Genomic DNA, 16,249 nt, shown 5'->3' on the forward strand with positions numbered 1-16,249 from the left:
AAAAAGGAAGGGAAAAGAAAAGAAAGGGAAGGAAAAAAGGAAAGAAGAAGGTATGTGTTTCGTCTGGATCTTGGAGACTTGCTACTGAACTTATTATTAAGGTTTTTTATCAACCTCGTGTCTGACTACAGAAATAGTAAAGGTTGGGTCGGAGGGCATGTATGGTGACAATTAAGCGAGAATTTTATAGTTTTGTTATACATTTTTATTTATTTTTTATTTATATAAATTTCTCGTGTCATGCGACTTTCATGATCATTTCACTTATCTTTCCTAGATTGAAAAATAAAAATATACTATGTTGAAATTTGAACTTTTTTTCTACACTAATATTAGTATCATAATTGTAGTTATTAGTATAGACACAGCCCTTTTTTTTTTTATCAAAATTGGCGAATTATATAAATTCACGTGGCATATCAAAGCATATCAAATGCCATGGCGAATATTATATAAATTGACTGTTATTTATATTTGCTCGTTTCCCTTTTTTCACAACAATTTGTAGCAATATTTCTCTGATTCTACTTATAGAGCGTACTGGCACAGTTTGGTTGAAAAATTTTGGCCATTCTTTGTAACTGCTATCTCTATCTGCAGCCCCTGCTTCATTCATAGTTTGGCCGTGTAACTGTGTCACATACAGATATTCGCCAGCTATGGCACGTGTACATTGGTTCTTCCGCCATCCCTGATACATCCAAAGGCACCATTCCTTTCACCACTTCTTACCCCCGGCCTCTTTGAGCGGAGCTTCAGCTCGGGGCAGAAATTCTCCTAGATTTTTTTTCGTTTTCATGTATCTATTTCTCAAGCAGCCGCTGCATCCCCTTTTTATCGGGCATACAAATTATATGAGAATTTCACAAGCTTTTTAGGTATCTCTATTCACATTACGTGTTTATTATATATACATATTATTTTACATTATACAGTGTGTTTGTCTTTAAGCATATTTGTTTTATTCTTTACAATTATGAAACATTCTGGTACAGAAATTGAGTATAGTATCCATTTCTCGAATGATATTATGTAATAATACACCAATATTATTGAACATTTAATTCGTCGCATATCCTTTATATTCCGATATTTAGTTCTAATTACTCGATAATTCTGCATATTGTCATTTAATACAAAATTTACTTTACCATTTTCATATATAGTTCTGGTCAATGACAGAATTGAACTGAACGTGTGCGAACAAATACAATACAATGGTCAACGAACAATTGATCTTATAATCAATTATTGTAACCAAAATTGTATATTTTTATTAAATCAAATGTTCTTTTAAAGTGAAACGAGGACTTTAATTAAACTACATAAAATATAAAACTAATAATTAATTGTTTACAACTAATCAAGTATTTGTTATTCTATATTTTATGTATAGTTTCTTATATTTTATCTAATTTCAATAAAGTTTAAGTTTATTATGTATCAAATACACGTGTGTATACATATAAAACGTATAGAACATAATTAAATTATAAAGAAATAAATCAAGAGAAATCAGTGGATTTAGGTAAGATATATTATATTCATTCGTTTCGAAGAATACAAGTGCCATTTTTACGCATAAAATGAGACCATCCCATCACATGGTTCCCACCTCGAAATTGCCCTACAACGATATTGCATGGCATCTTGGCCAATATTGCTGTTCATTTTTCATGGTTTTCCTTCATGAAGGCATTGCTCCCTTTCTCATTTTGCTGATTTGTGCGCAATGAGTTCTTTTAAAATACGAATGAGATTTTCCACACAATGGGTTTTTCAAAGTACAAACAGCAAAGTAATCGCCTGCTTTAGAAAATTATTCCCTTATTTACCATGAAATTATATTGCTTTTATCGTTTATACATATATGATACAATGACGTAAAGAAGTTAAGACAAATAGATCTTTATTTAGAGCCATTCATATAAAGTATTTTCACAAATTTATAGATAATTGATAATAAAAACTGCAAGTAAAAATAATTATATAATCCTTTTAAAAGTAATTAAATATGTATCATTTTTTCTAACTTGTTCCTGAGTCTATTTTCTAACTTGACCTTTTGTCTACTATTTTTTTTTTTTTGTATTTTTTTTTTTTTATTTCTAATGGATTATGTTCATTGAAATAAACACTAAAAGACTTAATCATTAAATTACAATAAAACAGAGACAACAACTAATCCAAGGATCCAGTAGGCAGGATTGTCGGTAGGATGCGTTAGTTTTCGATTACAGGATACTAACACACTTGATATACCGTGCCAAAATTTGCATGGAGCAATATTATTTTACCCTCGAAACCGCTAACTGGCTCATCGACGTGCAAATGTGGTCACAAACGGTTGAGGTTTAGCTGGTCGTAATACCTTTTAACGTTCACTGGAATTAAGATAATTTATACCTTTAATGCTACTTAGGTTTACTTCGAAAACCGCGACAGAGATTACTCACTTATTTCAACTCTGTTTTAGACCAATTGATTTATTTTATATATCTTCTTAAGTAATTACAGTATATTTTCATAACCTAATTTAATTTTAGTTTGATTACCATAATAGAAGTTGCACTATTGTGCCATTTCTGCACTTCTGTTTTAAGCTATCGAAATGCTTAGTATTTTATATATTTTATTTTATAGAGTAAATTTGACATTACGAATGTTAGATACTTTCAAGATTACGTAATTCTTTTGAAAAAATACTTTTTAAAAATCTAATAGAGAAAATATATGTATTTATGATATTGTATTTTCTATTATTTGTTAACATATTTTATCAACTTTTGCACGTAATTCTAACATTGAATATGTTATCTATCTCGTTTCATTATTTTGTCTATATGTCTCTAATCTTCATTCTTTAATATTGTATATTCTGTACCTTTCACAATGTTTTATATTCCTATGACCTGAAAGTTTCAATGCGTTATGTATATCACATAAGATATTACAACGGAGAATAAACTTTATTAAAAAGATTGCATGCTCATTGAATTTAATTTCTTTACGAACATTCTATATAAATTTATCGTTATGAATTGAACGAAAAATATTATTATGGTATTTACTGAATAAGCCTTTAAATTTTGGCAAACCCGTTGACATACTTCTCTGGCAATTACTCCAACTACGTTTCGTTTTGAATATTCTCGTTCAACTACAGCAGACTAGCGTTGGAGTTTTCGTAAACTCGACTTCTAAAGAAATTGCATAAGCAAAAGTCAAGTGGAGCAAAATGGAGATCTTTAAAAGAGCGAGCAATGTCACCATGTCTTAAAATTAATCTTCCGTATCTAAAGTGTCGTAATGTCATTAAAATTGTCAAAGAAACAATTACAATTCAATTAATTTACATTATCGTGCAATTAAACATTTATAGTAACCGCGAATTATTATACACGTATAAATTCTTTGAAATAAAATAAAGTAAAATGTTTTGAAATACAAATTTTTCATACAGATTTTCTATTGCACGAGAAATTTTGAAATCGTAGAATAGTATTTCTTTTGTTTCCCTTCTATCGTAAAAATATTATCTTACTGATGCATTTGTCGAAATGAAAATAAATCTTGTTACTGCTGATGATAAAATCGTTAAATCGCAGCAGTATAGTATAATTCAGATACAATTTATTGCAAATTTTCATACCTGTAAAATAAATACCTACCATAAATAAAATTCTTAATTAAAAATCATAAAGACTATATAAATAATAACTCGTTTATATACTATTTTATACAGCTGCGCAAAAATTATTGGTTTTCCTCGATATGTAAACATGTTGCTTCCAAGTACGATTAAATTTTTCGCAACTCTTTCACTAAACAAGTTTCATACCCTTTGAAAAGTATAAATATTTATTATTCCCTGAAATATCTTGCGTTTCTAAAACTTTAAATCCTTCGTCTGTATTTACTTTGTGCTTCGTATTCTGTTTAATTTAGGGAACAAATTACTATAATGGAGGAGTTAGGAATATGAAATTTGTTTCAGAAACGGAAAAAGATTTTTTTCTAATTTTGCAAAAGAATTGCTGAAGATTTCTTTTTCAACGTAATTAAATGAGATTGCTGTTCATTGTTCCCCTGCTTTCGTTCGGTTATCAAACTAGACAAATTTCTTCAGAACAAACGTGTTTCCCTGACGAGCGAGCAGTCTCTAATTAATGAATATCCGATGAGATAACGTAATTAATGACGTTAATGTCGTTGGGAATGCTATCAAAATGGACGATACGAAATTTCCTACTTTTAATAGCAAATAAACGAACGACGAATAAACATCTCGATGAACAATATAAACATTTCAATAATCAGAAACAAATCCGACACAATGGTTATTCATGAAACAAAAATACGTATGAAGTAATATAACAGAGCTTGAAGTTTTTTACGTGGTACGTTGGGAAATTTCGTACTGAATGATTGGCACTGCAGCTACGAAAATGGTTATCCTGAGAATATATATGCTGAAAAAATTATTTTTGGAAGAAATTATTTTAAAACAAGATTTATTCACTGAACCAGTTTGTTATTTATGTCAGTCCATGATCACACTTGATTATAGTTACGCAGTTATTTAAAGTTCCTGATGTGAGGCTTTGTCCGTGAATTTGTCGACAGAGCCTGAATGAAAGGACACGTCAAACGAATGAAACATTTCATCGTTTTCTCTTTGCTTTTCTTCGCTCCAACGTCACATTTAAATATACATACTTCGGACTCTGTTAATCTGTAAGCTAATGTAATATTTGTAATTTGTGCACACACAAAAATTGAAAAGAGTCTCACCAATGAAAAAGGTAGTAAAATATCCTATCCTCGATACAAATGATTTATAATCAGTGAAATTACCGTAAAAGAACAATAGCTGTAAAAATGGTTAATGATCAACGTTTCGGTTTTTACTTATAGATAGTAACCGAATCTATACAAAGATGAAATTGCTGCAGTAAAAGAATGCTCTACTAAAATAAATGACTTACAATTACAAATCATTGCATTTTAAACATCGAAATTAGCAAACATATATATAAATTGTCAAAAATGAACGTGTTATCTTTCTATTTCAATAATTTACAATGAATTATTATAAATTGTGGAAATATTTGAATTTCCATTATTCTCCCGATACTCAATAATATCTCGTGATATATCCAGAGAAACACAAACAATCGTATCAGTTTGTGAATAAAATTTTCGATAAGCACGTAAATTCCACTAGTCTCGCCTATTTCCTATCCGATATGTGGCGAATCCGGCGCTTTCGAAAATTATGGTTAAAATTGTAGCGATATCTTCACATTTTCGCGCGTTACATACGCGTAAACACGCGTGCAAGCAAGGAGGATTTACATATAGATTAGACGGATGTTCACGGCACACGGGAAATAGAAACGTGGTACGGCTATCAATGCGAGTCATGCGACGATTTTGGCTCGATTTCAAGCAAACCGGTTCCAGACGCGAATGAATTTCGTACACTCGTATTTCCTCTGTTCTCGCCAATCGCCTTGTCTACTATTGGCTTCCGTTCCTCTTCGCTTCCACACGTGTGAATTTGCTTTATATAGTTGCTTGCAAAAGTATTTCAACGCATATATACCGCAACCATATTAGTTAAATTTGAAACCAATTTAAATATGTATATGGAACATTATAAGATATTTAATGTCTACGTATAGTGAGCAGTCTAGACTTGCTAGCCTGTATGTAGTACAAAATTAGCATACAATATTGATAGCAATCTTTAACATATATTAACTGTTAAACATGATTGCACTGAATATTCAAGCTAAGTCTATACTGACAGACAGTGTTCCCGGCACGTGGCCAATTGTCTGTCAGTATAGACTTAGCTTAAGGGTTATTGATGTGACGGGTAATTGACTATTTAAATACTTTTCTGATCTCTGCAAAATATATACTTTCACTAAATATCGTGTACCTTCTATATAAATTTTTAGATTTCCTTTAAACTTTTCCAATACAATGATGATAATCTTATCTCATAAAAGTGGCCATGAAATTGTAAAATATTTCGTGTGACACGCGTAATGTGTATTTGTTCACTTTTATAAATATTCGAATACCTTTTTAGTTAATACAAGCTACTATACATATGTTCGACAAAATTTTCCCTAACTCCGGACATTAACGCATAAATTCGAACGCGGCTATTTCGGCATTGAACGAAACAGCTCTTCACAGACACTGGCACCTATCCAACGAATTGTACCGGCACTCTGAAAACGGTAGCATTTCACACGACATGCCGTATCGTACGTCGCGAAACAAGCTGTCTCCACTTTTGCCTCTTGGTCTTTTTTCTTCCGCTTTTCAAACCGTCCGACGTGGCTCTTCTCTCATTACATAGCTTGAAAAAGGTTCGGTGGACCATTGAACGTGTCGATGTCGAGACGTTGGGAATCGATCACGGAAGAGTCAACGACATTTTCTACTCGCTTTCGTACCACTATTTTTCGAGAGGTTCTCGATGCTCATACGTCTTTGAGAGGAATGCCGTATAGAGGATTTTATGTTAGAAGGTTTATCGTTCCATCGTTCTGAACGAGTTGTGTCAGAGGAGATTTAACACTAAAACTACCAGTCTGAAATATCTATCTAAATGTTCTATATACATATATATATGTGTGTAAAACCTTGCTCAAAAGTAATGGGATAGTTATTATATTTGCTTGCAAAATAGTTTAATCTATATTTGGTACTTTATAGGACAAAGAAAATATATATTACTAATTATATATCAAAAAATGCATGTAATTTAAAATTCATAGTGTACGCTAAATGCCAAAAATTGATATATCTTAGCATAAAATTTACAAGTTCGTCGATTTATGTTTAACCAAAAACCCTTTTGTCTATACATTTGATTATGTAAGAATATTTATAACCAATATTATTGTCATAATTTAATGATATTCTTGGACAAAAATAACATAGATGAGCTTTAATATTTGATAAAATCGCAAAAATTTCATTTTATTCAATTTAAAATACCGACAAAGGAAAACAACAAAGCGGTTAATTTTCAGCGTAATCACAATATTTCAATATTAGATTATTTACGAATAATAATCGTGTTTGGTAACGTGAAATATCATAAATTACGTGCTCGTGAACGCTTTATACGCCATATTGTGTAAATTACGATTCGGGTTATGAATTTAACGAATGTTCTCCGTGTAAAAAATTGGGTATGTTTCCAACATACAGCCCGCAAAGTATGTAAAAACAATTGTTGCATAAACTGCAATGTTTCGGCGGTACGTTGTACAACTATTTTCGTATTTCAATTATTCAGTCAGCGCAGTTTCAACTTTGTACCATTAAATACGAAACCGCAACCTCTGCGAAATTTATTTTTAATGAATTCAGAGTTGCTTACAATATTACAACCACTTCGTATTCAACCGCTTTAACGAATCTGATGGTTTGTTATACGAAAACTTTATCGGCTGTTTTTGTATTTACAACAAATTTTTGTTCTCTTTTTTAGGAATGTTACGATCAAAATTGGTTCTAATAAAATTAAATTAAAAAATTGAGATAAATGAGCTTGAAGTAACGAGATACGGTACCAAACTATTAAATTAGTGCACATGTAATGTTTTGTCAAATAGAATTTCTCCAAAATCTCTGAATATGTTTAACATAATCAAATAGAGCTGATAATTATAGATCTAATACCCCGGTGAAATTATGTTGCTAAAATTTTATTTGAACAAAAGACAATTCATCTGCAGCAACCGAATTTTTCTTTTAGAATATGAGTTACTTAAACATTAAACTGATCAACTCCACTTTTTATGAAATTTTGAATTTCGAGACATAATATTTAAATTCCATGTACTAAAGTTCGAAAGCTTTTTTTATTATTTCCTTTCAAGTGCCAACGTTCACTCACGATCAATAAAACAAACTCCTCACCCTTATCTGCTTCGCATAGACGAAAAAAGCCTGACGGTAGACTGCAATATCCCGAAATTTTGTGAACTCGAAAAACAAAGGTATTTGTGTGTTTACGGACAGCCGTCTATTCAGGGGCTACGCAATATTGCGTCTATGATACCAAAATAGCGTGACTACCAGTTGTTTTATTTCGTTCAGTTCTATGGCAACCGATATTTGACTGGTGTTTCATTTCCCCTCGTTTGATCTTCTGTTTCAGGCGCTTTTGCAAGCACATGACGTAGCGGGACATGAAGTTTATGGCGAAGAAGCGACCAGAGTTACACCGCCGCCTCTTCTTCCCTATCTAAACGGAGGCGATGATCTCGAGGGTCAAAATGGTGATTTGGACCTCGAGAATGTAACACGCGTCAGGCTGGTCCAATTCCAGAAGAACACCGATGAACCGATGGTAAGATAATAATATAATACGATAATATATTATTATACTATACTATACATTTAACTTATTAGCTCATTTCATAAATTTTGCCTTTCTTTTAATGAGAAACTTTTGACATGAAATTATGAAAGAGTATTATGAGCGAATAATTCATAGATGCAACACATGTAATAAATAGATCACTGAATCTTCAAAATTTATATTTTTATAAATATAATTATAACAACTGGAATCTGCATAAAATATTATTTTAACTGCCACATATCATGCAGAGTTACTATACGTTAATTTTATTAAATAAATTTCATCACGCGAGTAAATTTTGAATATTTTAATAACTCTAGTATAATGGAAATTTTATCAAATTTTTTAATGCTTCCCGAGCTGTATTTTTCTGCAGTTTCTTTTGTTCAATATGATGGAGATGGAGACATCATTTAATGAATATTTTTTCCAATTTTGTTTAATTCATCTTTTTCGTCAATCAAATTCTTTTGAGATGTAACATGTAATTATGCATGGCTTAATATTTTGAATTTGACCCTTTCATTCAAGAACCTCGTTACTTTTTCCATTAAAAGATTACATTGATATTCATATACTTTATGCTTTGCTAGTCTTTCATGATTAGAATATATGTACATTGATATATAAAAAAAGCACAATGAAAACGCACCGTTATTTATTTTGCTTGCAGGGAATTACTTTAAAAATGAACGAAGATGGGAAATGCGTTGTAGCAAGAATTATGCACGGTGGTATGATACACAGACAAGCAACTCTTCATGTGGGTGACGAGATCAGAGAAATTAATGGAATTCCGGTGGCTAATCAATCTGTCAATGCCTTGCAAAAGATACTCGTGAGTACAATACGAACTATAAATCACAAACTACGATGAATTCATAAAATTAAAATTAAGACGAAAATTAGAATTAAAATCTATATAAATTACGTTTTATTTAGTTTCACAAACACATCACATATTTGAAAATCCTTTAATTTTGTTTGTTTAAGTAATTCTGTGCAGACTGAGTCGCATAATTGAAATAGGCTATATCTCGTGTTTCGACAAATACCTAACAAAACGAATCACACGATAAAAATGAAATTGTGTAATGAAATCTATCTTTTTATTTTAAGAAATTAACTTACGTATTATTTTCGTAATTGCAGGTATACATTTTATGATAGTAAATATTCAAACATTAATATTCCTTTTATCTTATGATTTCAATATATTATTCCAACATATTATTTATATTCGTCATTTTAAAGAAATAACATTTTTAATTCGTCGGCTGTCTACAACAGCTCATAATAATAAATAATAATAAAATTCACGACAATAAAATGTTGAAAAGTCCAATTCTCTTCAAAACACCTTACTCTAATTTATTAACACGCAAAATGTTCATCAAAATAGATTGATATCAAAAAACAAAATGGTACTTTTACGGAAAACTTGAAAAACCAATGTACAAGCACTTTCGTAGATCAAAGTCTCTCCAATGTTCAATTATTAGATACTTTACGACCTGATATTCATACATCACGCAACGTGTGGCGTTCAAATGTCAATGGCCGTCATAAATTAGTGGGATTTTTAACATCATTTCTCCTCTAGTATTGAGTGGTTCTGCCACATTTTTAAACAGCTAATACTATTTTTTCCAATAACGATTTCCATCGTAATATCAACGACGGGAACATCTTTTACTATCAAACAGGTGTAAATTATCAGCAAGATGTAAAAAATAGTATACGCAAATAAAATATTAAAAATAAGGAAAAATGTGTGGTTAACATAGACTTTAAATACTATAGATAAAAGGTATTACAACTATAATGGATTAATATTTCTTTTTAACGACGATGGAGATATACTACTATAATAGTTGTCCTCGAAAAGGAAGAGACAATTGTGAGACAATATTGATGAGTCGACAACAAAACACATACAGCGAGTTATACAATCTCACCGATATCCCTGTCTTTTGATTTTCGATCTCTTATATGGCCAATAAAATCTTCCATCATTTTGATATGCACGTCAGATTTATCGTCAGTTTCGAAGACCTGACAATGAATGCAACAATAAACCGAAACGTATACGGAATTCCCTGTGATTTATATAGAAGGGTATACATAAAAATTCTGAAGATGATGTTTATGTATCGCAGTATTCTCTATACCATTTAATTTAAACAAGAAATAAGCTATCAAAAGAATATTAGTACAAATTTTGTGAAAAACTGAATCCATAAAAAGAACCATTTTTTTTTTTACACAATGCAATCTTTTAGTGTTTTCGATAAACCACGGATACAACCTACCTCAATTATGTGACGTACTTAAACACGTGTACGACGTATCTAAATGCGCTGTAACATGAACGATCTATCCACGAAATTATTACTTTAACAATTCTGCTTTCTGTTGCAGCGAGAAGCACGAGGTTCGGTGACCTTCAAAATCGTGCCGTCTTATAGGAGCGCACCACCCCCCTGTGAGGTACAAGTAAGCCCTAAAACCCAAATCCAAACCCAATCCCAGAACCCAAGTACAGCAAATAAACCCGTGGCCGCGGCAGTGTCAACGAGTACCGGCTCGGCCACTGCCGCGAGCAAATCCGGCAAATCAGTGAAAACCTCCTCGACCACCAATAGCAAGGAAAAAAATAAATCTAAGTCTTCTAAAAACAAAAGCGGTTCCTCGTCAACCGATAGCACGCCTAAACGACGGCTCAACCCATTATCGGCTCTCAGGTCGCGAAAATCCTAAACGTGAAGAGTCTTTGATAAGTTGATCCGGCATATTCTTATAGTTTTATTAGCGCCAGTTCAGATAGAAATAGTTTCCAGTTCGATTTCGTTCAATTGGTCTTCTGTAACGATCAATCTGGCTTTCGATTACAATCGCTTGGAAAATATCAAAGTATTTTCTTATAACGCGTAAATAGGTTAAATAACGATATTTAAGATATTAATAGGTAATTCATATATTGGCAATGAAATTGATATTCGTTGAATTTGTATTCTTAGATTCTTTGATGGTGAGTGAAGGATTGTTAGTCTAGTTCGGTTATTCATGTTGCTGTTTCTTATGTGAATATTGTTGCTATGTTCCTTGAGCTTTTGTGTATTAGCTCTTTCACGTTAAATTATGTTTCTGAAACATTGCAAAATTCTGAAACCTAACGTTTAACTTTATTCAAAATGATATTAATCGAAATATGAACCATCAAATTTAATAAACTTTAATTATTGTGAGACAAAATTATGATTTTTATGATTGTACTAATGAATACCGCAATAGTACATAGTTAATAGTAATTAGTTATTTTTGCTTAAAACATATGAATGGATTCTCCAGTCTTTATATATTTGTTGAAAGATTTTGTTTATTTGTGAAATTAGATAGTTTATGTACAACAAACTAATATTTCAATTTTAAGATAATATAGATGATGTTGTATAGTTTGTTTTTGTGTCTATATATCTATTGAGAAATTATTTTATTTGCTTTAGATTTGATTATATTGAGAAACAGTTCTATCAATATAATCGTACGTTAGAGAAGTTAAAGGCGAGTGAGATTTGTAGATTTTTCATTAACGAATTGTTTCGATAAGCGTTTATTACCGGTCTACATGAAACAATACTCATAAAACAAGCGTAATTGCGAATAGCTATATAACGTCACTAATTACCAAATATAAAATTTCAAATAAATTAAATCTTAGATTATGTAAAATTGTCGTAGGTATATTGAAATGTCCAAGGAATATTGAAAACCAAATTATTGAAGCGTACTTCGGTTTTACACTTTCGTTACATATTCACAAAAAATTCTACAGTTTTTTTCATTTGTTAAAGAAAGATTATATCGTCATTACGTGACGCAGTGCCAACAAGTCCTTGTCATTTAACATTTTGAATATTTGTCTTGCTATCTTCATTAACGTCGAACGTTAGTCAGATGTAGATGTACAATTACTTTAGTTTAGTTGATTACATATTTCGGGAACACGGTATACATATAACTTAATTAAAAAATTTGAAGTTGATATGAACTCATGTTTTCACCTACATACTTTCGACTTACTACATAATATTAATTTTATGTCTGCTAACGGTACGAAAATTAAATCGTAGATATAGTTCACAGCCTGCGCGATAATTAAACTCATTTAAAAGACAGGTACACGTAGTTTCTATAGGTATACACACTTGTCGCATTATAAACTATGTTACCGTAAATAACTGTTTCATCTCGTGTCACTGTGATCATAGAAATTAATTGTCTGATATTTAGTTATACAGTTTGATAGCTTGCAGTTCACCTATATAGGCTGACGTTAAATAAGAGGATGCGATATAACTTGAAATTAAATAAGGAATTCCATCTTAAAGCACGGCTTAAGATAATTTTGAGAAGTTTATTACTGAAAGCGCTCGAATTTGGTACAAATTATTTCTAGTCAATTTGTATTCTTTTCTTTTCTTATTTGTCCTAAGTTTATTCATAATACGTATTTCTACAAACGCAAGATTTGTATTTTACAATGTTTTAATATTATATAAAAACGAATAATATTCGTGGATATTTTAATTACATTATGATTAAAGATTGTCTAGTTACTTTCAGTGCCATTTAAAAGAATAATTTTCGTAAATATTTTAATATTATTTAAAACCTTCTAATTACTATTTATCGCTAAAGTGAATAGCTAAAGTTTCCTTTTTGTATTTAGTCTCGTATCACGCGTTTAATTTTCTGTAGAAGATTGAGCATGATTTGAATAGAATTACAATGGAACTTGGGAAGTTCCTCCGGTAGTCGCTAGTTTATACATAGTTACACACCAAGTTTCACGAAAGGATAAACGTGGAAAGAGGCGATTCGTATAGTGGATTACGGTGTACCTTGTGTACTCGCATCCGTCGTGTTTTGATTCCACATGGAATACATCTGGTGTTACGCAGTTAAACAACTAGAGAGCTTCTGCGAAGCGTTAAAGCTGTGAGCATTAACTTTGCGTTCTGAATTGAAATTCTGATTGCAATTTCACTTCTTGAAATCATTGCGTTTAATTTTATGCGTTTCAAAATTAGATTGGACATTTCATCGTGAAATTAATATTTGTGATCACAAAATAAAAGTATAGCCCATCGATGTTTATTAGCTAATAGTATTGCATATTTCTATAAGAAAGAAATTGAAATTAATTCGAGTGTTTTTTGAAACACAGGTACCAAAGATTGTGAACATTGATATTAACTTAGAATTTGAGATAGTTTTCTATAGTTTATGTCAGTATTTAAGCTACTAAAAAAAAAAAAAATAAATACATAAATGAGATTATTTAAGAAATTAAAATTTAAAAAGTAGCTTAAGAAATTTTTATTTACATTTTGCAAGATCTGATTAATTATACAATTTTAATTATACGTCGTTACAAACATTTCTTCCATTATTTTACTAAATTATATTTTAAATTGTTTACATACATTCTTTATGTGATATTAAATATTTTCATTTTGTTGTCAAAGTTAAGGGACAAATTTATTCAGAATGATTAAACTGATAAATATGTCTCTACTTTACATATAAATTGATGTAATTAAGTATGAGTTACTGAAAACGATATTTTCTTTTTAATTAGTGCGATTTTTACGTATATCCTGATATCGCGTGTTGTATACAACATGTTAGGAATTAAAGTGTAGGTTACGTTGAATAATGGTATCTACATAATAGTTTACGCGAATATCTAGTTGCTTAATAAACCTAGATTCTAAGAAAAGTGAATCGATTAGGAAAACATAATTTATTTGTAGATGTAGCGATGTAATTGCAAAATATTTCTCAATATATGGAAAGTATTAAAATGTAGAATCGCAGTTCTCGAAAGTAAGAAGAAAGATATATATATATATATATGTGCATATATAACTTCTAATATATCTTTCATTATAAAGTTTCAATATAATCTCTATATATTCGTACCTGAACATTAGAATTGACTAATTTTGTTCTTCGATTTAAACAAAATTTATATATATGACATTTCTTTTTATTATTTTTAGAATGTTGGTGTAAAGTTGTCTCTAGAGTTAGGTGAACTATCAAGTAATTTCCAATGTCATCAATGGAAATGCATTTTTCCAATCCGCACTCATTAAATTCTTTTGCCACAATATAGACATAGCAAGCATTTAAGATAAGCAAACCGACTCGTTTTTTCTAAAAATGTTCGCAAGCAGGGTAAAATAGCTTTTTAATGATATTTGAAAATAAAGTCAATCCTTTCTAAAAAATATTCGTCCGTCCAATAGTTTTGATAATGACTTAATATCTAGTTCGCATTAGAATATGGAAACTATAGTATTACATAACGTTTGTATCATAATTTTGCCTACTTTATGTGAATTAATTTCTTTTCGTCTTTATTTTTTTTTTTTTTTTTTTAATAATAACTGTATTATACTAACGAATAATCGATGCATTAGTTGACTGTGAGATAAGTTAATTGGAAATTACTTATGGTTTCGCCTAATACTTTCGTTGACGTTAGAAATCCATAGACATTAACGCTCTATACTTAAGTAAAATTCAGAGAGTAGAACAATAAATGTGAATTTCATGAACCAATAGCCATTAAGAAATGATAGAATTTCATCGAATTTCAATGTACTGGAAATTGAATTGCTAAAAGAATCGAAACTAGGTCAAATGTGGAGGTTTAATGCAAAAGATTGCTGTTCAATTTTGATATCTCCAAAGTTTTTTTTATGTGCAAATTATTAAATGTAGTTATCTGAAATGATATCTGATACTTTCGCGAATTCTTTGTAATATATAACATTACTATCTAAAATGAGATATATAGTAATTATATTAAAATTAAATTATGATCTATTTTCTCTTTTTAATTAAACGATATATTACATTGACAAACAACTCATATTTTAGAAAATATTCTAAAAACAATGGTTTTATTAAAATTTTATACCTACACGAAAATACATTTTTTTCATTAATTTTTTCATTAATTAATTTCCAAACTAATTTTTATGAAATTGTATGTTCGAAACTAATGAAATATATGGATTTTGTTTCCAATAAACCGGGAAAGTACCGGAAAAGAGAATAATCTCATATTAGAAAATTACGTTTATGAAATCAATATATATACATATAGTAACTCTACTTCACACATACAGAGTGAAATTAATGTTAAAATGAGGTATCTAATACGGAGTACGAGATAACGTTATAAATTCATTATGAACGGTGCGCGGGAAGCAGCAAGCAAAATGCAGATTTTTTTAATGAGGCTAACTAGGATTTAATTGAGCCATTTCTTCTCCCTCTACAAATGAGGTTTTCAGTCATCTGCTAACGAACTATGAAAAGAACGGGCTTGAATAGGTACAATGTTCTTTCTATACCAACTGTCGCTTCCACTAGAAAATAGCGTAATTTTCGTCCACCATTGCAAATGTATTTGTCCAAACTAAATTCACTTTGACGTGTAAGCGTAAACTGAATGAATTATTCAGTGAAGCTGTTAAACGGAGGTTTTCACTGATTTCCTTAAAGGCATACAGATACACACGCATAAACATATACACTTATTACATTGTCTACTTTCAAAATATTATTTAAACATAAAAAACACTTAAATCCATTACACATTCGATCAATTTTTTATAGCAAGCTTGTTTTACCGTTTCACATATCGGAGAGAGAAATTTAAATTTAAAATGATCACAATACTTATTCACATTATCAAATGATATTAATTTATCACGTTTCGCAAATTGTTTGGTATGCTTTGTTCGATAATTCGAGTTCCGGTTTCTT

General features: G+C 30.4%; 1 protein-coding gene across 10 annotated transcripts in view; it reads left to right on the plus strand.

Moving 5' to 3' along the window:
* The window catches only part of LOC100645564 (peripheral plasma membrane protein CASK), a 266,777-nt gene that overhangs the window by 222,505 nt on the left and 28,023 nt on the right, over nucleotides 1-16,249 (plus strand). For 6 of the 10 annotated variants that reach the window (XM_048408639.1, XM_048408636.1, XM_048408642.1 and 3 more), the window contains 3 exons: nucleotides 8,195-8,386; nucleotides 9,075-9,239; nucleotides 10,823-10,897. In XM_048408639.1, the coding sequence (XP_048264596.1) occupies nucleotides 8,195-8,386; nucleotides 9,075-9,239; nucleotides 10,823-10,897 (432 nt within the window). The remainder of the gene's footprint in view (nucleotides 1-8,194; nucleotides 8,387-9,074; nucleotides 9,240-10,822; nucleotides 10,898-16,249) is intronic. The other 4 variants (XM_048408637.1, XM_048408643.1, XM_048408641.1 and 1 more) reach the window with 1 other exon arrangement.

This window comes from Bombus terrestris, chromosome 9, assembly GCF_910591885.1.
Source record: "Bombus terrestris chromosome 9, iyBomTerr1.2, whole genome shotgun sequence".
Taxonomy (NCBI): domain Eukaryota; kingdom Metazoa; phylum Arthropoda; class Insecta; order Hymenoptera; family Apidae; genus Bombus; species Bombus terrestris.